Source organism: Sinocyclocheilus grahami, unplaced genomic scaffold (genome assembly GCF_001515645.1).
Source record: "Sinocyclocheilus grahami isolate Dianchi unplaced genomic scaffold, SAMN03320097.WGS_v1.1 scaffold549.1, whole genome shotgun sequence".
NCBI classification, from domain to species: Eukaryota; Metazoa; Chordata; class Actinopteri; order Cypriniformes; family Cyprinidae; genus Sinocyclocheilus; species Sinocyclocheilus grahami.
Window position 1 is genome coordinate 768,909 of NW_015505728.1, and position 23,605 is coordinate 792,513.

Sequence of the window (23,605 nt, forward strand, 5' to 3'; positions counted from 1 at the left end):
AACTATTTTTTTAATGGACACTTTTTCACCTTTCATACATTTTTTAAAGACACATTTTTTAAAGACACATTTTAAAGACAAATTGTTAACTTATTTGTCTGCTGTCGGGTCCAATAGAATTTTTAACTGCTTCATCCATCAATAAACCCACTTTTTTGTAGCTTAAAGTCTCAATAAATGCTGTTTTTTCCCCCACTGGGTATGAAGTTGAGTTCTGAAAGCTATGGTATGTGTTCATAGCACACTCTTTTATCCCTAGAAGATCAAGGACAATTTGATTCCTCTTGATATGACTGCTTTCGAGATGGTTTGGCATCATGAAAGTGTGTTAAGTCCATTCACTCTTGCTCTGTTCTGTTACAGGCCCTGGCCATGAGCAGCCAGATCCTGGTGGAAAAGTCCCTGCTGGGCTGGAAGGAAGTGGAATATGAGGTGGTTAGAGATGTTGCTGATAACTGCGTCACTGTCTGCAATATGGAGAACTTTGACCCTCTGGGTATCCATACAGGTACCATACTGTCTATGTAGAACATGATCTTGCTTGCAGGTTAGTGATGTTATGCTCAATGTTTTGTTACATTATTCTGAAAATAAAGAGGGCAGGTTTATTTTTTGTGTTATTTAAAAAAAGAAAGAAAAATATTATATATATTAGATTTTTTTTTTTAAGTACACATTTTAAATCTATTATAATATTTGAAATATGTTTACATTTAAGCCTTTAATGAAATATATTTATATTAATATAACATTATATGGTTAGTTTAGGTTGTCAAATGGAATTAATTTTCCATTCAGAAAACTCTACTTATATTGATATATTGAATAAAAAAAGAAATTAAAAATGAAATCATTTTGAAAATATTGATCAAGACTTGCATGTATTCAGGGTGTAAGGAAAGCATTTTAGTACTTTTTTACCTAAATGGTTACATTAATTGACTGTTTTTAATGTAGTCATTAAATCAAAACTGTTTGAGAAGTTCGTTCCTATTTTTTTTTAATGAAATCAAAAATTATATTTTTAAGAACGTGGTACATGCGTTAAACAAGATTTTTTTTCTCCTTTTCATCGTCTTTGACATTGACCCCTGCATACACGCATCCATATTCATAACCCATAAAGCCATGTGAATTTAAACCAGTTACATCGCATGAGGACATGCATTGTAAATTCTCAAGAGCTTCAGTTAATAGCCCTTTCTGGCCATCCCAAAGGTGACTCCATCGTGGTTGCACCCAGCCAGACTCTGTCCAATGAGGAATACCACATGCTGAGAGAGACTGCTATTAAAGTAGTGCGTCATCTGGGCATTGTGGGAGAGTGCAATATCCAGTATGCCCTGCATCCGTCCTCTCTGGAGTACTGTATCATTGAGGTGAATGCCCGCCTCTCCAGAAGCTCAGCACTGGCGTCCAAAGCCACAGGGTGAGATGATATGTCAGTATTTTTAAAGTACTGCATATAGGTATGCAAGCATTATGGGTGCTTAGTTATGTCTTTAGGGACCTCACTGCATTGTATTTGAGTTAATTTAACACTGTATAGATACAGATTTAAGAGTAAATTCTTTGGCTTGGTTAGAGTTTTACCTGCAAAACAGACGTTTCTCTGTGATCAGCTAAAGGTGTCAGTTTCACACCGTCGTTGGTTTTGCTTTTTTTGTCACCAAAATATTGAGAACTGACTGCAGCCAAAGTTCTGTGTATGTTGAGAGCCAGACTCTAAAAAACACCCACCCACCACTCTGGTCTGTTCAGTGTGAAATGAATCTATATCCTTTGAAATTATTGATGCCACACGCTCTGTAAGAAGACAAACAAATTGTGGAATAAACGGAACAGATTTTGTTGTTTTATAAAAAGATCAGTGTGAAGAGGCAAAAATAGTTTTAATACCTTGTGGAGCAATTTTTTCCCCCTAAAAATCCTTATGGAGAGTTTTTTTTGGAAAGCATTGTTCTTTAAACTAATGAGGGCAGGTTTATTACTAAATCTCAAGAGGAAAATTTAAGAAACTTTATTTAATATTATTAATTTAGGTACTTTTCTTTTTTTAACAGCTGTTAATTCTTTAATAGAAATACAAGTAGTCACAAATTAGATAATGGTTGACATACAGTAAGTGAATAGAGGTTATAAATAAATGGCATAGCTTAGATAGTTTGGTCTTGGAAATGTATTGCATTTTTGGCATCTTGACAAACTGGAACACGGTTTGAGACGCTGCTGAGATCTTTCTGAAACTCGAGAAGGAGACCCAAGTGAAATGAAATTACAAAAGTCACAATTTGCTCTCCATGAAATATCTCAACTGTTTCTCCTTGACAGCAGTGACATTTAAAAAGTTTTTCATTTGTAATGAATATAAGCTGCAGTTACTATTGTTTTATTATTGTAGAAAATGTTACTCTCCTTTCTGACTCTTTCTCACTAGGTATCCGCTAGCATTTGTAGCTGCTAAACTAGCACTCGGCATCCCACTGCCGGACATAAAGAATGCAGTGTCGGAGCAGACCACGGCCTGTTTTGAGCCCAGTTTGGATTATATTGTCACCAAAATACCTCGCTGGGATCTGGACCGCTTCCACGGGATGTCTCGGGAGATCGGCAGTGCCATGAAGAGTGTTGGAGAGGTGGGAGTTGCCATGGCGACTGAACACTGCTGCTTTCTAACACAGATTAAAACTAATCCAGAACCAAATTATGATTTTGATCCTTCGTTGCCAATTTTATTTATGTCTGTATCACGGTTAATTCAGTGCTGTTGACTTACAGAAATAGAAAGACTTCTGTCTCCAACCTCTAATTTTCCTCCCCTCACAGGTCATGGCAGTTGGCCGAACCTTTGAGGAGAGCATCCAGAAGGCTTTGCGTATGTGCCACCCCTCAGTGGACGGCTTTGTACCGCGTCTGCCTCTGAAAAGAGCCTGGGCAGAGCAGAGAGACCTTCAGCGAGAGCTATCGCTGCCTTCAAGTACTCGTATCTTCTCCCTCGCCCAGGTGTGACCCAGAGCATTAAGAGAAGTGCATTAGTGTCTAGATGATAGATTCTAATTGTGTTCGAATCAATATAACAGCCATGTTTAATTCAGGCTCATGATTTATGAATCAATGAGACAGCAGTTTTTACATCTGTCCTAACCCTTTGTGTCCAGGTTAGATAGTGTTTATACTCTACCATATAGAAGTTTGGGGTCAGTATGTTTTATTATTATTAAATTTTTTTTTAAAGAAATTAATACTTTTATCTTTTATTCAGCAAGGATGCATTAAATTGATCAAAATTACTGTACAAATATCTATAAATGCTATTCTTTTGAACTTTATATTAAAGAATCCTGGAAAAAATGATTCATGGTTTCCACAAAAATAGTAGGTTTCAAAACTGTTTTCAATATCGATAATACAAATAAATGTAAGAGTAATGTAAATGTAATGGCTGATGAAAGCTTCACCATTCAGCTTGACCATTACAGAAATTAATTACATTTTAAAGTAATCTATTGAATATTTAAATAGATTATTTAAAATTGTAACAATTTCATAATATTACTGTTTTTTTTTTGTTTACTGTATTTTAGTCAAATACAGCCTTGGTGACATTAAAAATATTCAGAAACATTTAAAAAAATGTACTGACCCCACACTTTTGAAAGGTAGTTTAATTGATTGTGTCCTGTTTTAGCTAAAATTATCTGGATACAATTTTATAATACTATAAAAGTTTACTAAATTTAATGCAATTAACTATGATATATTCATCAGAGTTGATTCCCGAGCCAAAGAAAATGGCAAAACTACTTTAGGAGATAGTAATTCAGTGCAAAAGGTCGGGTAAATATCCTTTGGGAGTATAAGATCATGTAAACCTTAATTTTAAAGAATTATTTTATGAAATCCTTGATTCTGATTGGTTAGTCACAGAAGTTTGTGGTCAAATATTTTTGTTTTGTAAGACCACTTAAGTGTAGAATTATCCTATTGTCACCGATTTCCTAGGTTCTAAGTGAACTGTTTCCTCTCTATTTTTCTGTTTACATTTAAATCAATGTTTTGTGTCAATGTGTGTGCAAAATAAACCCCTTCAGGTTGATACAACACCCCTCCGTATCTCCTGGGCATTCATTAAAAATTAAAATGACCTGTCTGCCTGAAGAGAAAACAGCCTACTTTTTGTCAAAATATGTGTCATGTGAGTGTCAAATGAACACGTTGATGTTGGCAGATTTATTAAGGAATAATAGGGCAAATCCTATCAAGACATGAGACATCAATAACTCTCAAGGTTGGTCTCGCTTGTAGTACTGGATGTGACTTTGATGTTAGTCTCCAGGCACATCATTTCATTCAGAGCAGGTTATGCCTCCTATTAAGCAGACAGGCTATTAAGTGCTGTGTCCCGATTGGCCAGGAGCCCGTCTATGGCAACAGCCAGTTACAGCTCATTGGGCTCTGCTCTGTATTCAAGGGACACCACAGGCTAACAGCCAACAATCAAGAGCCATTATTTCTCATTTAACAATGACCCAACAATTTCTTGTAGATCACAATCATTTATTAGAAAAGCCTGTTTATGTTCATGCCATTTATAGTATTGCATGCTGATTTGAGGCATTATGTTGATTGTTCTGTTTCTCAAGGCCCTTCACAGTGGTGTGACCGTTGATCAGATCCATGACCTCACTGCCATAGACAAATGGTTCCTGCACAAACTGAAGCACATTACTGCGATGGAGCAGCTCCTGGGTCAGTATAACAGGTGAGAGACTAACAAATACATTCAGACACGCATAACTGATATTAATAGACAGAACTGCACACCGCTTGACCATCAAACTTAAGTACACGGCAGCAAAATTAAAAAGTTAATCACTTTTTTTCTGTATTCTTTTTTGAAAACATTATTATTGGTGATAGTCAGAGAGAGCTGGTATGTATTAAAGTACAAGAGGGTAAATATCATATTACTTGTCAAGATCATATCCCGATCACTGGAAATGAATATTTTGCCTGTTGAAAATTAAGCCCATTTTATTTCATTTCATTGCATTGCATTACAGCAATTATATAACAGATAAAATAACTAACACATTTTATTACTGTAATTCTAAAGCCATTCTCATTAGTATAATGCGGTATTTACATTACAATACCTTTCTCCCCATCCTGGCACAAACGGCTCGATTTGTTCCGGGTTTGATGAAGGCCCGCCTTTCTGAAAAACGAAATGTGATGTGATTGGTTAGCTGTGCCAGTGCGTTGTGATTGGCGAACAGCTTAGATGGTGTTTTATTACTGCCCCACCCCTTGCCAAAGCAGCAATTTTCGTCTGCTCTGGTAGTTAAGGATGGCGTCAATATTGACGTATCAGTCTGAGCCGGATTCAGACCCAGAGGTACGGATATTGCAAGACATTAGAGTGGTAACGGTATTGTGTTTTTTTTTTTGTGGCTAAATCACGTTTTAGATAGGATGTCAACAACCGCTTAAAAATAACTGCATTTACTATGTACAGAAAAGTGCATATGTATTATTTTATATTGTTATTTAATTCTAACATTATAACATAAATTTCGGTGAAACTGTTATACAGTTGAATTTATTTATTTACCATAGTCCAGTGTTCCTCAAGCAGCATATATATATATATGCAAACTCATTCTCTGCCAGCAGGTGGCGCTGTTGGAGTGGCAGCACTCCGCTCAAAAAAACACTGCTTTATCAGACATTACATGCAAGATTAAATGAAAATGACATCCAATTTTCGGTTTCCTTCAGAAATACAGTGATATAAAAACACCCGCACTCAATGTATGGGAAACACTGTAGTCTCATAATTGAAGTGTAAATTCTGCAGATTACATAATTGTCCAGCAATTTATTATAAAAAGTTTTCATAACTGTAACATACATATTTACATACATAATTATTCAGGTGCATGACAGTGTAATAACTTGCTAAGACTTGAGGCTACAGCAGCACTTCTTCTTCATCGTCTTGTCTGATGCACTCAACCAAACGTTCTAACCACGACCTCACCCCTCCCCACCCCCCAACCATTCAAATTTCTGTAGGCGGGAATTATTTTAATGATATACAGAAACGCTGTAGTCCAAATGAGCCGTTCGTTGTAGTTCTTGAAAAGGGATTTAAAAAAAATGAAATATCTCCCTTTGGAGTGGACTTTGAGATTTGTAAGTTTGAAGATCTTTTTTATGCCCAAACATACACACTACACACTGACTAAAATTCAAAACGTGAAAAAGCATAATAGGACCCCTTTAAAAATGGCTGTATTACAACAAAAGAAAAATGTCTGGATGCATTATAATTATGAGAATTTGGGATAAAAAAAAAATAGGTTTAGTTGTAAAACATAACGCTTCAATGCAAAATATCTTAATGGTTCTATAAATATCAAAATGTCATGCAAAATCATTGTGTAACAATGCATAATGCATTAATATACAGGATCTTGATTCTGATCGGTCGGGTGCAATTCAGGGGCAGTCATACATTTTTGTTTAATGACCACTGAAGTGTATAATTGACTGGTTGTTCCTGACAACCAATTTCCAGTGCTTTGCCTACTTCTCAGATTCACTCAAACCATATTCTGATAGAGCACTTGCTCAGAGTATAGCTTAAAAGCATAGCCACCGTCTAGAGCCAGGGTACTCCACAGGACTGCTTCATGCTGAAGGATAGTGTATTTTTATTACAATTTGTGCTCAAAATATTAGGCAGTTTGATTTTAAGTAAATATATTTATTATATTATTAATTAAATGTAGCATTGTCCAACAAAAGAGGACATTTAATAACATGATTTTACTCAACATCAACATCAGTCAAGTGTTTAAAATGACTTTATTTTGTGATCTGATGTGTGCTTTTTGTCACAGAACGAGGCAGAAAATATTCAATAGTGTAATAAAGGCTATGTCGATTAGCATTGATTATAAATGTACTTTATTATTATGAAAATACCAGAGATGGCTTGAAGAACACAGATAAACCATGTTGTCATGTCGTTTTTTTTTTTTCATATGTGGAGTTTCTGCGTGCCAGTATGATGTATGAATGAAACCGTTTACATGTGTTTAGTGTTCGGTGATGTGCACTCCGCCCTTTATTTGGGCTTAAATATGAAAAATAATACTTCAAGGAAAGAAATTTGTGAACTATATTTGCTCAAGAATTTTTTAAGTTTTAGCATTTGGAGTTTGTTCATTTCACTGTTTGAGTATGAAGGCATTTTTTGCATCAATATAGCAAAACAAACTTTTAATCCAATTTTTTGTTTCAGTTTTTATTTTTTTTCATGTTCAGTATTATTTTAAATAGGACAAGGACAAGGCCCTTCACATTTTATGTGGTTTAAATGCAGCCCGCTTGGCCTCTGAACTTGAGTACCCCTAGTCTAGAGCATAATCTGAGCTCGAGCTTGTTCTGTAGTTAAGGACTCAAAAATCTGAGATTGAACCTTCAGGTTTTCAGTTAAAACTCTGATATTTAACCAATAGACTACTTTCAGGTGAGCGCTGACCTCTTTAAGCACAGTATGGTGTGAAGTCTCCCATTTGGTGCATGGGATAGTGAGGACTGGTTGTCTCTGTCCATTGCTACTGACACTCTACTGTCTCACACTCCTGCTGGTTTTAATGCTCTTTACTTTAATAAACAATGGTCAGATTTAAACCCGGACCAGTACATATACTGAGGGCTTGCTGAGTTTTTTGAGCTATTTTTTATATGAGAATAGATCAAAGAGTTTTAATCACCTGAATTGTTTTATGTCCATACAGAGCTTATAAAAAATGAATGTTAAGGAAGAAAAATCCACAAGTTTTGATTCCAGTTCTCTTTGATCTTTGTTCAAATGTTGTATTTATTTAAAAATAAGTATTAAGCATCTTTAGCCAGGATTTTTCTTTTTTGATATTTTCTTTCCTTCAATGTACACTGAAGCTTGAACTTTCTGATGATCAAAGGTTCACAGTTTGCTATTTATCTTAAAAAAAATTTTCCTCTAATGATTTTGCATGTATTTACAAAAAAAAACAGCTTAGAAAATGCTCTGTAACCAAGCAGTACAGTGAAATAAATAGTTAATATTCTAAGTTTTAGGGTCAGCGCAAACTGTATGTCTTGATGAGTTTCTTAACCCATTTTCCGCCCTCAGCGCCACAGTGCCGAGAGATCTACTTCTGAAGGCCAAGATGGATGGTTTCTCAGACCGACAGGTTGGCCAGGCTATGAACATCTCAGAGGGAGAAGCTCGGGTGCTCAGGCTCAACCAGAACATCAGACCTTGTGTCAAACAGGTTTGAACCCATTGCCAGAAATATCTGTTTGATTATAATGACCTTTGCTTCATGATAAATGTTTCTTGTGCTTACTTTCAGATTGATACACTTGCTGCTGAATACCCTGCAGCCACCAATTATTTGTATTGCACTTACCATGGTCAGGTAAACCACTCTGTCCAACCTTTATATAGGGTCTTTGATGGTTGAAGCATCGAGCATTTTGTCCAGTTCCCCGTCTAGACTTTTCCACAGTATTTTTCTAGACAATTTTATTACACAAGAGAAACTAAGGGAAAGCTTTAGTAGCATGATTGTTAACATTTACAGTATTTGTAAACCATTAGAGCACCTAAATGCACAATACAGAAAATAAATAAGGTGGATTTAATAAATAAATAAGTTGAAAAGGGAAAATAAGATTAAAAAAAAATTATTTGATCTAAAATTATTTAAAATTATTACAGTTGTTTAATTTAAAATTAATTAAACAAAAACCCCCCCAAAAATCTGTAAGTAAAATTAATAAATTTAATACAGTTTTGAAATTCATTGTGGAAGTTGGCACTTGTGACATGACGTGACATAAAATAAAATTACACAATTCATTATGAAGATTGGAGCTTGTAGTATATGTGTGAGGATGAACCCAATTTTGTTTTGTCCTTCTAACAGGAGCATGACTTGGATTTTAAGGATCGTGGTATCATGATTGTGGGTTGTGGTCCGTATCACATTGGTGAGATCAAATCTTTTTTACCTAATCATCCTCAGATTTTCATTTCACCAACACATTCATGTATTATCTTCGTTAGTTTTAATGAGCAATTAGTGCAAGAGTGGGTCAGGGCAGTGTTTCACTCTACCCCTCCACAGGCAGCAGTGTGGAGTTTGACTGGTGTGCGGTGTCAAGCATTCGTGCCCTTAGACAGATGGGCAAGCGTACAGTGGTGGTGAACCATAACCCAGAGACGGTCAGTACGGACTTTGATGAGTGTGACCGTCTGTACTTTGAGGAGTTAACCCTGGAGCGCATCCTGGACATCACACAGCAGGAGGTGAGAGGTCAAAGTTCAGCCTGTGCACCTGGTGCCTTTAAGTAACTGAAAGGTATTATTCACTTTCATATTTGACAAGGACATTATGATATGGCCCCATTTCTGAAAATTGTATTGTAAAGTGAAGAGTTCTTGATCTAAAATCTGATTGGTTGAGTAAGGCTAAGTTATTGTGATTTATTATTACCAGTACATGTAATTATTTGAAATGCGTCTTTTGCTGGTATTTAAAAAAAAAAACATCTTGAAAAGTAAACTTTGTCAATACATTTGTTCTAGCTTGCAGAGCTTGACAAAGCTTGGTTTGTGTCACCATTGTGTTGTTTAAAAATCTATTTTTCATAAAGGAATACTGTAGATGAAGTTTTTTTTACATTTTGATTGTATACTATGAGAAAACCATAAAAAAATAGAACAGACTGAAGGACTGTGTCGTGTTTGGTGCAGTGTTATTTTACCCTAGTAAAAAAATCGTATGCCATAATTGATTTAAAATACATTTATTTCATACTAAGTACAGTGTAAACATAAAATCCATTAACATATTTATTGACATATCACATAAGACTTACTGATATAAACATTATTTGCATTGTTTCTTCATCGCACAATGCACATTTCTTAATATTATTCCTAAAATGTTTTATCACTATTTATAAGGATTGCATGATCTCTGTATATCAGTCTTTATAATTTTTTTAAATTGTTAACAGTAGCACTGGTTTGGTGGACATAATTATTTACATGGTTAAATATTTTGACATTGTAGGGAAATAGTATTGTTCCAATAATAGCACAGGCATTGTAAAGCCTAATATGAAGCGTATGCATTGACGTTATAGTAAACCTATTTTTGTTCACCACACTTGCGTCCCAAAAAATGTTGCTGATCTTATCAGGCTGCCTGTTACCATTTTTGAGCTGTAGAAATAGATTTTCCCCCATTTTGTTCCCTGCCTCATAAGAAATAACCTGCTTAATACAATTTTCCAATCTCCCGTTATCTTGTGTCTGAAAGTATATAAGAGTTAATGTGTTCTTTTTTTTTCACTGTTGAAAAAGTAGCAGTGTCCTTTATAAAACCGGCAGCAGACAGTCTGTAGAATGCGAGCAATTCCTCATTTTCTTCTGTGATGTTCAGCAATGTGTGACTGTAGACAAGAGCCGACTGGTCTTAATATGAATATCACAGCAGGACTAACTCCACTGCTGCCGCCACTAGTGTTAGACTGTTTATGCAGCCAGTGCTATACAAACAACATCATGTGTTTCCACTGCATATGAATTCTTTAATGCCTGGACTGGCATTTTAAAATCTCATCACATTTTGAAAGTGATATTCAAGCACAACAGTGATGGTACACATTTTCAGCTGTATTGCTTCTTGAAGTAGTTTTCCCATTCTTTTTCTTCATAGGCATTTCAAAAGGAATCACAACATTACAGCATTTGATTCTACGCATTAAATGTTTTTGAAAACCAGAAAAATAGATATGCTATGTTCAGAATAGCGTACTACTATTCTGTATTATTCTTGCCGTAAATGCTGGTATGGTATGTTTGCTGGCATGTTACAGCATGCAGATCCAAAAATACAATACGATAGATAGTACAGTATACTGTTAATAGCTTTAAGTTATTAACACTATAACCATTTTTAGGGCTGCATGATAATGAAGAAAAATATGATATGTGATAACTTGTTAAATAATATGAAATGCTGTATACAATGCTGTAAGTGTGTAAAATACATTGAAATTATATTTAAAAAGTGATATAAACAACATTGATGACTTATTTCCTCACACTGGTTTGCTATGCAAATGCATATTGTGATTTGTACATTTGCGATTATTTGCAACATTTTTATATATAATACGTACTCAGCAGCCCTATACTCATGTCATTTGAAAAGTTTTCTGGGAATGAGCAGTCGCTGCCAAGCTGAGTGTGTAAAATACATTGAAATTATATTTAAAAAGTGATATAAACAACATTGATGACTTATTTCCTCACACTGGTTTGCTATGCAAATGCATATTGTGATTTGTACATTTGCGATTATTTGCAACATTTTTATATATAATACGTACTCAGCAGCCCTATACTTATGTCATTTGAAAAGTTTTCTGGGAATGAGCAGTCGCTGCCAAGCTATTTTGCTGCAGTTCTGTTTCCACGGTAACAAACTTCTGTGATTGGTCATTCTTCAGTATTTTGTGAAGAGTAGTTCTTCACCGGGATTTTGGCAATTAAAAAAATTGTTAAAGTTGAAATCACACTGCTACAGAATCATATACCATCACTTAAAGGGGTCATTTGATGCTGCTAAAAAGAACATTATTTTTTGGGAACATTATTTGGGTTAAACTGTTCTGGAACAGTGTTGTAAATACAACTTAACCACTGATTTCTAGTCGTATCCTCTTTTGAAAGGCCGAACAAAGTAGTTTCACTTTCACAACGAAACAACGTAACACACACCGTGGCCTTGAGTGAGCGGAGGCCGGAGGCCTAGAGTGAGCGGCGGCCTCGAGTATGCGGATTCATTTGCTTGAGTGAGCAGAGGCGGGCGGGCTTGAGAACGGCGCGGCTGGTGGTATATCGTCCTCTTTTGGAAGGCCAACCAAAGTAGTTTCGCTTTCACAACGAACGTCTCGGGTTACTTATGTAACCATGGTTCCCCGAGTAGGGAGCGAGACACTGCGTCCTCTAGGGGTCTCTAGGGGTCGCTATGGGGGACGCCTCGTCGTGACCCGTGTCTGCATGTGGGTGCGTGTTAGAACGAGCCGTTTTAAGTAGGCATGGTTGACTTAACTTTTATAAAGAATATCTCTTTGGATTTGAAACTTTAGTCTTTGCAACTTTACAGATCTTCTTTATGCACCAAGAGCTTGTAACACTCCAAAGAGAAAGGAAAAACTGAAATCGCATCATATAACACCTTTAACAACCTCTGGGTGAAAAGATTCAAATTTATATTGTGAGAATGTTCTCTATACAGAGAAAATAATGCTGTTTTATGCAGCTTCAGACCTAGATGCCATTATCTCAAGAGACTAACCAGGAAATGCCTCTATGCATCTAAGCGGTGTGTGGTGAGCTAATTTCTATTCCCTTTATAGAGATGGAGCCACTAAAGTCTTCACTGACGATGCAAAATCTGACCTCTTTAACAGCCATTGACTTTTCCATTCAGACACATTATAAGCTAGTTAAAGTGATGATTAAAGCATGGGTTGATCAAGTGTTTGTTGTTATGCTCAGAGGTTGTAATAAATTCCCAGGTGCTGTGTAGCGGTTTATTACCATCACGTTAGCGTGCTCTGATAAACCTGGAGGGAACCGTGTATGAATGTTGAAGTGCGCATACATGTGGTTGCTATCGTAACGTGATGAATGGGATCAGAAGATATATGACCGCTCTCAGACCGTAAAATAATGCCATGTCATGTCCCAGGGTCAGCTCCTGGGTCCACAGCTCATCCTTGAAACGGAGAGAAAGACAACATCAGCGGATGAGAGTCTAGATTGAGCAATGCCAAATCATTGTGAATTCATGCAATGAATGAGAAATGATTATAGTCATTTCTGTTCAAACAGCACTCGGATTAAAAACTTTGCTTAAAATTTTTTTCTGTCGTATTAGAGGATGAAACAATCCTTATTGAATTCATAAGTAGCTCTATTTGTAGTCTTTGGTCATGGACGGATACAATCAGTCATATGTTAAATTGTAGAGTTGAAACTGTAATTATAAAAAGCACTTGTCATTTGGTAGATGTATGATTACTGAAAGGAATAATTGGGCTTTATAGAAATATTATAATGAATGCCTATTGACAGTAATTTTGTCATGGTGTAGATTTATTACAGACCATTTAGTCTCCGTCAGTTTGTAAAACAGGACAGGATGTGCATTTACAGTGCATACAACGAAAGCAGAAATTTAAAACAGAAATGTAAGCTTTTTTGTCAAAGTGCGTCAATTTAGGCAGTAAAAACTTTATTATTTGAGCTGTAAGATTGTCTAAATACAGTAGTCATTTTCACTGGTGGATCAATGCCTTTGTGTCGCAAAGACTAAGGTGGGTCTCAATTGCACCATGTAAATGCACTACTACTACTACACTACTATTCAAAAGTTTGAGGTCAGTAAGGGTTTTTGTAAACAAATTAATACTTTAATTCAGCTAGGATGCATTAAACTGCTGGAAAGTGACAGTAAAGACACACTGTTACAATAAAAATTCTGTTTCAAATAAATTGTTCATTTGAACTTTTGAACTCTATTTACCAAAGAATCCTGGAAAAAATGAAGCTGCACAACTGTTGTCAATTGCAATAATAATTAGAAATGTTTCCTAAGCACCAAATTAGTATATTAGATTTCTAAAGTGTCATGTGATGCCAAAGACTGGAGTAATGACTCCCGAAAATTCAGCTTTAAAATATTTTAACCCCTTTTCAAGCTCCCCACATTTTGGCAAGGCGGGCATAAAGGACATACCCAAAATAGAGACAATAGCCAATGCCTGAGAGTTTACGGATCGTGAATTACTCTGACTGTTATTAATATGGAGGTATATAGGTTCAAACTTAAAGGGATACTCCACCCCAAAATGAAAATTTTGTCATTAATCACTTACCCCCATGTTGTTCCAAACCCCTAAAAGCTTCGTTCGTCTAAGGAACACAATTTAAGATATTTTGGATGAAAACCGGGAGGCTTGTGACTGTCCGATTGACTGCCAAGTAATTTACACTGTCAAGGTCCAGGAAAGTATGAAAGACATCGTACCACTGGACGCAAGCAGCGTACGCTCTTCTGTGTCAGCTGCACTGCACGGATGTGCTATTTTCGTTCAAATCAAAGTGTAAATACACATAGAAAACATATCCTTGTTTCGCGGCTGACACAGAAGAGCGTACACTGCTTGCATTCAGCAGATATTCTCCAAAATGGCGCTACAGTGATGCGGAGAGGAAGAAAGGAAGTCTCACCTGAGCTGGAGGGTTTATGGCCAGAAAAATAACGTTCATCGCGACGTCACTTTTTCACCCGCTTCACGGCAAGTAAAGCCTCGCCGTGGCACGATCCATAATTCCCAAGAGCTCATCATACGCAGGAGCAATGGCCCCTGAATCAGACAATGTTAATGAAATTAAAGTAGGCATGGTTGACTTAACTTTTATAAAGAATATCTCTTTGGATTTGAAACTTTAGTCTTTGCAACTTTACAGATCTTCTTTATGCACCAAGAGCTTGTAACACTCCAAAGAGAAAGGAAAAATTGAAATTGCATCATATGACACCTTTAACAACCTCTGGGTGAAAAGATTCAAATTTATATTGTGAGAATGTTCTCTATACAGAGAAAATAATGCTGTTTTATGCAGCTTCAGACCTAGACCAGGAAATGCCTCTATGCATCTAAGCGGTGTGTGGTGAGCTCATTTCTAGTCCCTTTATAGAGATGGAGCCACTAAAGTCTTCACTGACGATGCAAAACCTGACCTCTTTAACAGCCATTGACTTTTCCATTCAGACACATTATAAGCTAATTAAAGTGGTGATTAAAGCATGGGTTGATCAAGTGTTTGTTGTTATGCTCAGAGGTTGTAATAAATTCCCAGGTGCTGTGTAGCAGTTTATTACCATCACGTTAGCGTGCTCTGATAAACCTGGAGGGAACCGTGTATGAATGTTGAAGTACGCATACATGTGGTTGCCATCGGAACGTGATGAATGGGATCAGAAGATATATGACCGCTCTCAGACCGTAAAATAATGCCATGTCATGTCCCAGGGTCAGCTCCTGGGTCCACAGCTCATCCCTGAAACGGAGAGAAAGACAACATCAGCGGATGAGAGTCTAGATTGAGCAATGCCAAATCATTGTGAATTCATGCAATGAATGAGAAATGATTATAGTCATTTCTGTTCAAACAGCACTCGGATTAAAAACTTTGCTTAAAACAAATTTTCTGTCGTATTAGAGGATGAAGCAAGCCTTATTGAATTCATAAGTAGCTCTATTTGTATTCTTTGGTCATGGACGGATACAATCAGTCATATGTTAAATTGTAGAGTTGAAACTGTAATTATAAAAAGCACTTGTCATTTGGTAGATGTATGATTACTGAAAGGAATAATTGGGCTTTATAGAAATATTATAATGAATGCCTATTGACAGTAATTTTGTCATGGTGTAGATTTATTACAGACCATTTAGTCTCCGTCAGTTTGTAAAACAGGACAGGATGTGCATTTACAGTGCATACAACGAAAGCAGAAATTTAAAACAGAAATGTAAGCTTTTTTGTCAAAGTGCGTCAATTTAGGCAGTAAAAACTTTATTATTTGAGCTGTAAGATTGTCTAAATACAGTAGTCATTTTCACTGGTGGATCAATGCCTTTGTGTCGCAAAGACTAAGGTGGGTCTCAATTGCACCATGTAAATGCACTACTACACTACTATTCAAAAGTTTGAGGTCAGTAAGGGTTTTTGTAAACAAATGAATACTTTAATTCAGCTAGGATGCATTAAACTGCTGGAAAGTGACAGTAAAGACACACTGTTACAATAAAAATTCTGTTTCAAATAAATTGTTCATTTGAACTTTTGAACTCTATTTACCAAAGAATCCTGGAAAAAATGAAGCTGCACAACTGTTGTCAATTGCAATAATAATTAGAAATGTTTCCTAAGCACCAAATTAGTATATTAGATTTCTAAAGTGTCATGTGATGCCAAAGACTGGAGTAATGACTCCCGAAAATTCAGCTTTAAAATATTTTAACCCCTTTTCAAGCTCCCCACATTTTGGCAAGGCGGGCATAAAGGACATACCCAAAATAGAGACAATAGCCAATGCCTGAGAGTTTACGGATCGTGAATTACTCTGACTGTTATTAATATGGAGGTATATAGGTTCAAACTTAAAGGGATACTCCACCCCAAAATGAAAATTTTGTCATTAATCACTTACCCCCATGTTGTTCCAAACCCCTAAAAGCTTCGTTCGTCTAAGGAACACAATTTAAGATATTTTGGATGAAAACCGGGAGGCTTGTGACTGTCCGATTGACTGCCAAGTAATTTACACTGTCAAGGTCCAGGAAAGTATGAAAGACATCGTACCACTGGACGCAAGCAGCGTACGCTCTTCTGTGTCAGCTGCACTGCACGGATGTGCTATTTTCGTTCAAATCAAAGTGTAAATACACATAGAAAACATATCCTTGTTTCGCGGCTGACACAGAAGAGCGTACACTGCTTGCATTCAGCAGATATTCTCCAAAATGGCGCTACAGTGATGCGGAGAGACAGAGGAGACGAATTGTTGAATAAAGTTGTTATTTTTGTTTTCTTCGCGTACAAAAATATTCTTGTCGCTTCATAATGTTACGGTTGAAAATAAAAAAATTCAGTCAGCATTTAGTCATCGCTGTGTCGTTCCAAACCTGCACTCCTGTTTTCCATATAATTTACAAAAAATAAAAAAGCACCATAAAAGTAGTTCAAACATCACATGCAGTGTATTCCAAATTTTTTAAAGCTTTACAATAGAGTGCTGTAGGAACGAGTCCTAAAACTCAGAAACTAGTTAGTATTTTTGCATTTATGGTTCCATTGTCCCAAAGTCAATGGGTTTTCTTTCAATTGAATTGTGTTGGAGAATTAGTCGTACAAAAAAGATGAGCTTAGCAAAATAAAAGATTAAAGAATTCTCTGAAAGTCATTAGGTTTTTAGAATGGGTTTTGGTTAAATGCCCAAAATAAGGTCTGTGGATAACTTAAAAATATGTAATATTTTATACTACAAATTAAAATAAATCGGTTAGATATTATTAACATCATCATGCCAAACAGAAAAACTCTCCACTCATCTCCACTCCAACTCTCCAAAATATCCACTTATTAGTATGTATTTTACAGCCTCCTAGTGTTTCTTGCAAACTATTCTAACTCCAATAAGCCAACTGGTAGCCTGTCTTTTTATTGAAGGAAATGGGGTGATGCTAACTTTTGGGTTGACTTACAAAAATGTTAAGTAATGTACTTAACTGGAGGTATGAGGTACAGATGAAATTAGATTTTTTTTGTTGTTGTTGATCCACCCCTATACTGTAAGCTCTCAAATGGATACTTGGATGTTAATTTTAATGTTAGATTTGTACAATATAATGCTTTTATGGATGCATTTTAGCTTTAGTTAGGCAGTATTTTCTCCAATACATTTGGCAAAAGATAATTCCACTTGCTAATAACCGTTTGCTCCAATACAGGGTTGTTCAATCTTATAGTTTTTCTCTCTGTGAAGTAGCCAGTTCACAAAGCATTAAAAGTAAGGTGAATAGATGTGGTCAATGGTAATTGTCAGGCCCTTTGCCCACAGTCTGGTATTCAAAAGGAGAACAGAGCACAAGAAGCCTGACCTAATCTTCAACACATACTAGGTGATGCCGTGCAGCTGATTGCAAAGAGATATCTAACTTTGTCTTTTTCAGGAGGATGCTGTTTCTTTTGCCAGTACCGTGGGCTACCCTTGCCTCCTGCGGCCATCCTATGTTCTGAGGTGAGTAGTTTTGCCACATGAATCATGCAAAAGCTCAGTCATGAATTATGTAACATGCTGCCTTTTTAGCCATTATCACAAATGAATGATGTTCTTGAAATTACATTTCATCCTGTCTATACACACCCTTTAGGAAAACATGCCCTAAAGAGCTTTTTATTTTTTAAAAACAGACCAGACCAAGCACATTTCCAGCAGCTCCAGTTTTTCTGTACCTCAGAGCCAGTATTGATTTTCATCTGTTCCTGCTGCCCCTTAAAGTTTTTCACTTAAAAGTGCAGTAGTTTTCCTGAGTCAAGCAAAACCGCTTTACCATCACTGTCACCATCATTGAGCCATTCCTGAGTACATAAGGAAAGATATTGAGTATTATTTTCACCATAATTTTTTTTAATTACCATCACTAGCAAAAATAAATTTAATTAGATTTTATATTGTCGAGCTTGTAAATTATTCAGACTTGTAGATACAGGATATAGAGAACTACTGAAGTATTGCAGCACACGGCAATATTTTCATAAAATCATTTTTTTTTCTACTGGGAAGCATAGCAGGTTGTTAAATAAAGATAAATGCCTCATCAATGGTTGAATGCATTTTAGCAATGCCTCCACTAATTAATTCAATGTTGTAGTCCATTTAGCTAAAAGTCAAATACTGTTAATTTGTGAAAAAAATATGCTAAAAGTTAAATTTTCTGACTTTGACATATAGACAGCCTCTATGCTAACAGATGTGAACTAAAAGCCACAGAACTCCAACCGTGATTTCATGAGGTCTTTTACTTCACAGTCCTATAACAGTGCAGATCAATGATATATATAGATTTATAGAGAGTTGTGAACCCTTTTATGGCTCTGGTAAAATGAAAAGGCTTGAGCTGAACACATAATGTTCTCCAGCACTCAATTAGCTTTTGTTCATCTTTCATCAGGTAGAGATGAGTGTATTTACTATTTATTCTGTCTCTCCATACTCTCTGTATACTACTGTTCAAAAGTTTGGGGACCAGAAGAAGCTTGCTCACTAAGGTTGCATTTATTTGTTCAAAAACACAGTGAAACAGTAATAACAGTAAAATATTTTCTATTTAAATATATTTTAAAATGCAATTAATTTCTTGGTATTCAAGCCACATACACGCGAAAGGGTCATCCTGTTATTTACTGTAGATCAATACAACTGCCACACAGGTCAACTAAATGGTGTGAAAGGCTGACATAATCAATATCTGCGTCTGTACATCAGTACCTCATTCAATGAAAATCTAAAAGCCTAAAAGCTTCACTTTCCCACCTAAATTCGTATTTTAGTGTCTGTCAGCTTGCCTTATAATGCCAGTGAAATGACTAATGGATATTATAAGATTGCAATAGAGACAGGTCTTTCAGGCAGGTGCTGGATGGAAGGGTTTAGTTCTGCAAAGCATTATGCTTTTATTCACTTAAGTAACAGAATGACCCTGTGCTGCATGAGGCTCAGGTTGGTGTGGCTGTAAGAGACTGTTAACAATTCTGGGAAGCACTTCACAAACACTCTGTCCTTGTTAATGTACAGCTATAGCCTTGAAAGGCCCTTTGAATCAGATTTTAAATACAGTATTTTCGATGCCCTTTGCAGTATTCTTAAGAGACTTTTTTTTAGCAACAGTGTTATTTACGGCATTTTCTTGGGAACAGGATCATCCTGTGGTCATCACTAAATTCGTCCGAGGTGCCAGAGAAGTGGAGGTGGATGCAGTGGCCAAAATGGGCAAGGTGAGAGATGCTAGAATATTTTTCCAACAGAAAATGTGTAAAATTAGTAAAATTACTATATCAGGCACTAAAGGAAATCTGAACGTAGAATATGGAACAATAGATTTTGATTGAAACTGTCCATGTTGCGGTGGTTTGATTGTGTAGATGATACAATTTGTTGTGTAAGACTTTTGAGAACATTATGCTATCCCACACACCCACACACAAAAACAAGATGACCAAAAAAAAAAAAACAGTTCAAAAATAAAAGATGGCTCAGTCTGCTTCAGTCTAAAAAAAATGCTTGTTAGTATGTTCCTTCTCTTTTTGTTTCATCACGGCTTTATCACATAATTTTTGTGGTAAGTAAAATTAGGATTTTAATGTGTTTTTGCACTGAAGTGATTATAATCTTAAAGCAATAGTTCACTCAAAAATGAAAATTGGGTAAGACTTTAGTTTAGGGACCAATTGTCACTATCAACTAGTTGCTTTTTAGCAGGCATATTACTAACATATTTGCTGTTTGTTGGTACTTATAAAGCACATATTACTCATAACCATATTCTACATCCCTTAAAGGGATATTTCACCAAAAAAGGACAACCAAAATTGTCATCCTTTATTCACCCTCATGTCATTCTAAACCTGTAAGTTACTTTCTTATGTTGAACATAAAAGTAGATATTTTGAAGAATGCTGGTTCAAACAGTTGTTGGTCCCCATTGACTTCCCTACTATGGAAGTCAATGGGGACCAACAACTGTTTGATTACCAGCATTTTTCAGATGATCTTCTTTTGTTCAACATAAGAAAGTAACTTACAGGTTTGGAACGACATGAGGGTGAGTAAATTGACAATCTTAATTTTTGGATGAACTATTCCTTTAATCCTATCCAGTACCTGAATTTAACAGCTACCTTGCTAGTCTCGCATAGCCAGACCTTCAGACTGACGGCTGAAGGTCTGGAATCCATGGCAGTTTTTTTTGACCGACATGTCAAACAACCAATCACAGTTCGTTTCGTTTCAGTGTCACGTTTCAGGGCGTGGAAATGTCGCCACAATAACAGGCCGGTGTGTAAAACTCTCGGACGTTTTTTAAAGATTCTATGCCGTGAACTAAATATTTCACATACTTTTGAGAATCCAGCATTTATTTGATCCTGATAAGTGCTCGTCATCACAGTTGTAAACACTGCAGCTTTCTTCTTTCGTGAGAGGGTTTAGCGCCACGACATCTTTGTTTCCAGGCGGAACGTTAAAGAACGAGACACACACGTCTCCCGGAAATCCTGTATAATTCAACCAATCCGATGCCGACTTCAAAACTCCTGAAGTTTTTCCACTTTTGTGTGCCATATGCATCAGACGTTCAGCCAACGGTCCGTGGGCGTGACGTCTGAGGCTGAGACTACTACCTTACTAACTATGAACAAGCAGTAATTAAGAGTTTGAGGCAAAAGTCATAGGCAATAGTTTAATAGTGGGAATTGAACCTTAAAATAAAGTGTGATGAAAATTGTCATCATTTACTTAGCCTCATGTTGTTCCAGAAGTTTCTTGCTTCTGTTGAACACAAAAGAATATATTTTGAAGAATGTTGGTAATCAAACAGTTCATGGTAGCCATTGACTTCCATAGTATGGAAGAAATATTGTGGAAGTCAACTATGACTACTGTCAGCGGTTAAGTTAAGGTGAATAAATGATGACAGAATGGACATTTTTGGTTGAACTATCCCTTTTGGCTGAACAAACGGACAAATCCGACTGCTCACACCTAAACTGAAGCTATTCCAGTTCCAGTGTGTGATCAGTTATTAAATCGCATCTAAAATTTTCTGCATAAAACATATTACATGAGTCTTACCCCTTGAAATTGATGTTTGCTAACAGGAGCAACTAAATGGTCCATTTTAGTCCCAGCTCTTAAGGACTTGATTTCACTTCCACAGTCTATTACTCAGTGCTTAAGTGACTGGGAGTTCAGGGTACAGGTCATTGCTCGTCTCATCTTGTATATTCATAAACTTGCATATTGTTTTGCAATAACACACAAAGGTTAGTACCATCAACTAAACTAAACTTTCAAAATGTATCACATTGCAACCATTGCAATCAGTGGATGGTTGGGAAAAGTGCAATCAAACACACAAGGCTATCTATGATTTGAAAAATGCAAAAGTAAAATGAGCTGAAATAAATGATAGCTAAACAGCTGTTTTAAAATCAGCCTTAAGTATGGTTGTGCTTACAGGTGCTGGTTCATGCTATCACAGAGCATGTGGAGGATGCAGGAGTGCACTCAGGAGACGCCACACTCATACTGCCCACCCAGACCATCAGCCAGGGAGCTCTGGAGAAGGTCTCAACTTCATTTTTATTCAACAAAGCTTGCTGTGTGAAGCTGGTTTGCACCTTATCCAGGCAGACATTTTTTGCTGTTTTGCTTTTTCATCACATTTTAACATTTATTCAATCTTCATCCAATTTTTTTTGTACACCATTTGTTGTACAATAAGTTTTTGCATTAGGTGTTGTCTTTAAAACATTGTGCCTTTTCCCATTTTTGACTGTGGCGATTCTGTCCTCATGAAAAACATAATGCTGAAACATCCATTACTAAAATTTGCATTGTTACTGTGACATCCAATTTGTGCAGGAAAATCAAATCTGGCTACACAAAACATATGCTGGTGTCATTTTTAATCTAACGTTTCTTTCAGTGTGGTCTTGATTGTGTATTTTATGAGTCACAGATGTGACTTTTCATTTTCCTATGAGCTGAATCAAAGCCGACTGTCAAAAATAGCCTGTGTGCTTGTGAAATCCACCTTTTAAAACAAATCTGACAAAACGTGTTTATTCCCAGCAAAGTGAGAGGGCCAGCAGTCCATCAAAGTCTTCTCTTTTCAGCTGCCTCGGTTTATCAGAGTTGATATTAAACTTTCTGCGCTTCCTAAAATGTACATTTGATTGCTGTATATTTGAGAGGACATGCATAACTCACACTGTGATTGATGTTTTCTGACTGTGTGCACGTAAAGACTTTTGAGTTATTACTTGAAGTTTTTATTTATATATTTTTATTATATATATATTTTTATTTTAGGTGAAAACTGCTACACAGAAAATTGCAAAGGCGTTTGAGATTTCAGGGCCATTTAACACTCAATTTTTGGTGAAGGGCAATGATGTAATGGTAAGTTATTGGTGCTTAATGAAAAATGTGTCTGTGACTTTAAAAGATACGAATCTGAACATTACTTTTTCATGGCCAGTGAACCGACGATATTTAGAAACATTTTTGATCCAGAGTTATTAGAACTACTTTCCATTTTTTCTTCTTTATTTACTCTGTAAATTATGCTTTCTACTGAAAAACATTGGGTCATAGTAAGGAAGAAATGAATCATGCTAAGCTGTTGAGGTTTTATTCAGCTTTATTGTAATTTGTGGAATATGTCTGCTGGTTACTCAGGACCGTGTGTTTCTGTCTTAGGTGATCGAGTGTAACCTGCGTGCATCTCGATCTTTCCCTTTCGTCTCTAAAACTATTGGTGTGGACTTCATCGATGTGGCTACAAGGGTCATGGTGGGTGAGTCACTGGACGAGTCTCGTCTGCCCTCCCTAGAAAACCCAATCATTCCAGTCAACTATGTTGGCATTAAGGTATGTATGTGTGTTAAGTAAAGTAAATGTGGGTTAGAGCTATGAACTAGCAGTTAGCGCACATGCTTTTTATTGTAGCTTATATTATCAATGTATCAAAAGTATAATTTGTGTATAGACTGAAAATTACAAATGAAACATGGGCAAATAAAATAAATATATAAAACATATTTTTAAAAGATTTTATTTATATATTTATCTATATACTAGGTTGCATTTATTTGATCAAATACAGT

General features: G+C 36.2%; 1 protein-coding gene across 1 annotated transcript in view; it reads left to right on the forward strand.

The window, feature by feature from the left end:
- The window catches only part of LOC107555908 (carbamoyl-phosphate synthase [ammonia], mitochondrial), a 26,086-nt gene extending 2,581 nt beyond the window's left edge, over positions 1-23,505 (forward strand). Inside the window, exons 6-19 of the mRNA XM_016238850.1 lie at positions 364-508; positions 1,219-1,429; positions 2,438-2,636; positions 2,827-3,003; positions 4,644-4,762; positions 8,189-8,330; positions 8,412-8,477; positions 8,988-9,051; positions 9,189-9,370; positions 19,634-19,711; positions 21,954-22,061; positions 22,809-22,898; positions 23,199-23,369; positions 23,488-23,505. Coding sequence (XP_016094336.1) covers positions 364-508; positions 1,219-1,429; positions 2,438-2,636; positions 2,827-3,003; positions 4,644-4,762; positions 8,189-8,330; positions 8,412-8,477; positions 8,988-9,051; positions 9,189-9,370; positions 19,634-19,711; positions 21,954-22,061; positions 22,809-22,898; positions 23,199-23,369; positions 23,488-23,505 — 1,770 coding nt within the window. The remainder of the gene's footprint in view (positions 1-363; positions 509-1,218; positions 1,430-2,437; positions 2,637-2,826; positions 3,004-4,643; positions 4,763-8,188; positions 8,331-8,411; positions 8,478-8,987; positions 9,052-9,188; positions 9,371-19,633; positions 19,712-21,953; positions 22,062-22,808; positions 22,899-23,198; positions 23,370-23,487) is intronic.
- Positions 23,506-23,605: the final 100 nt, after the last annotated feature.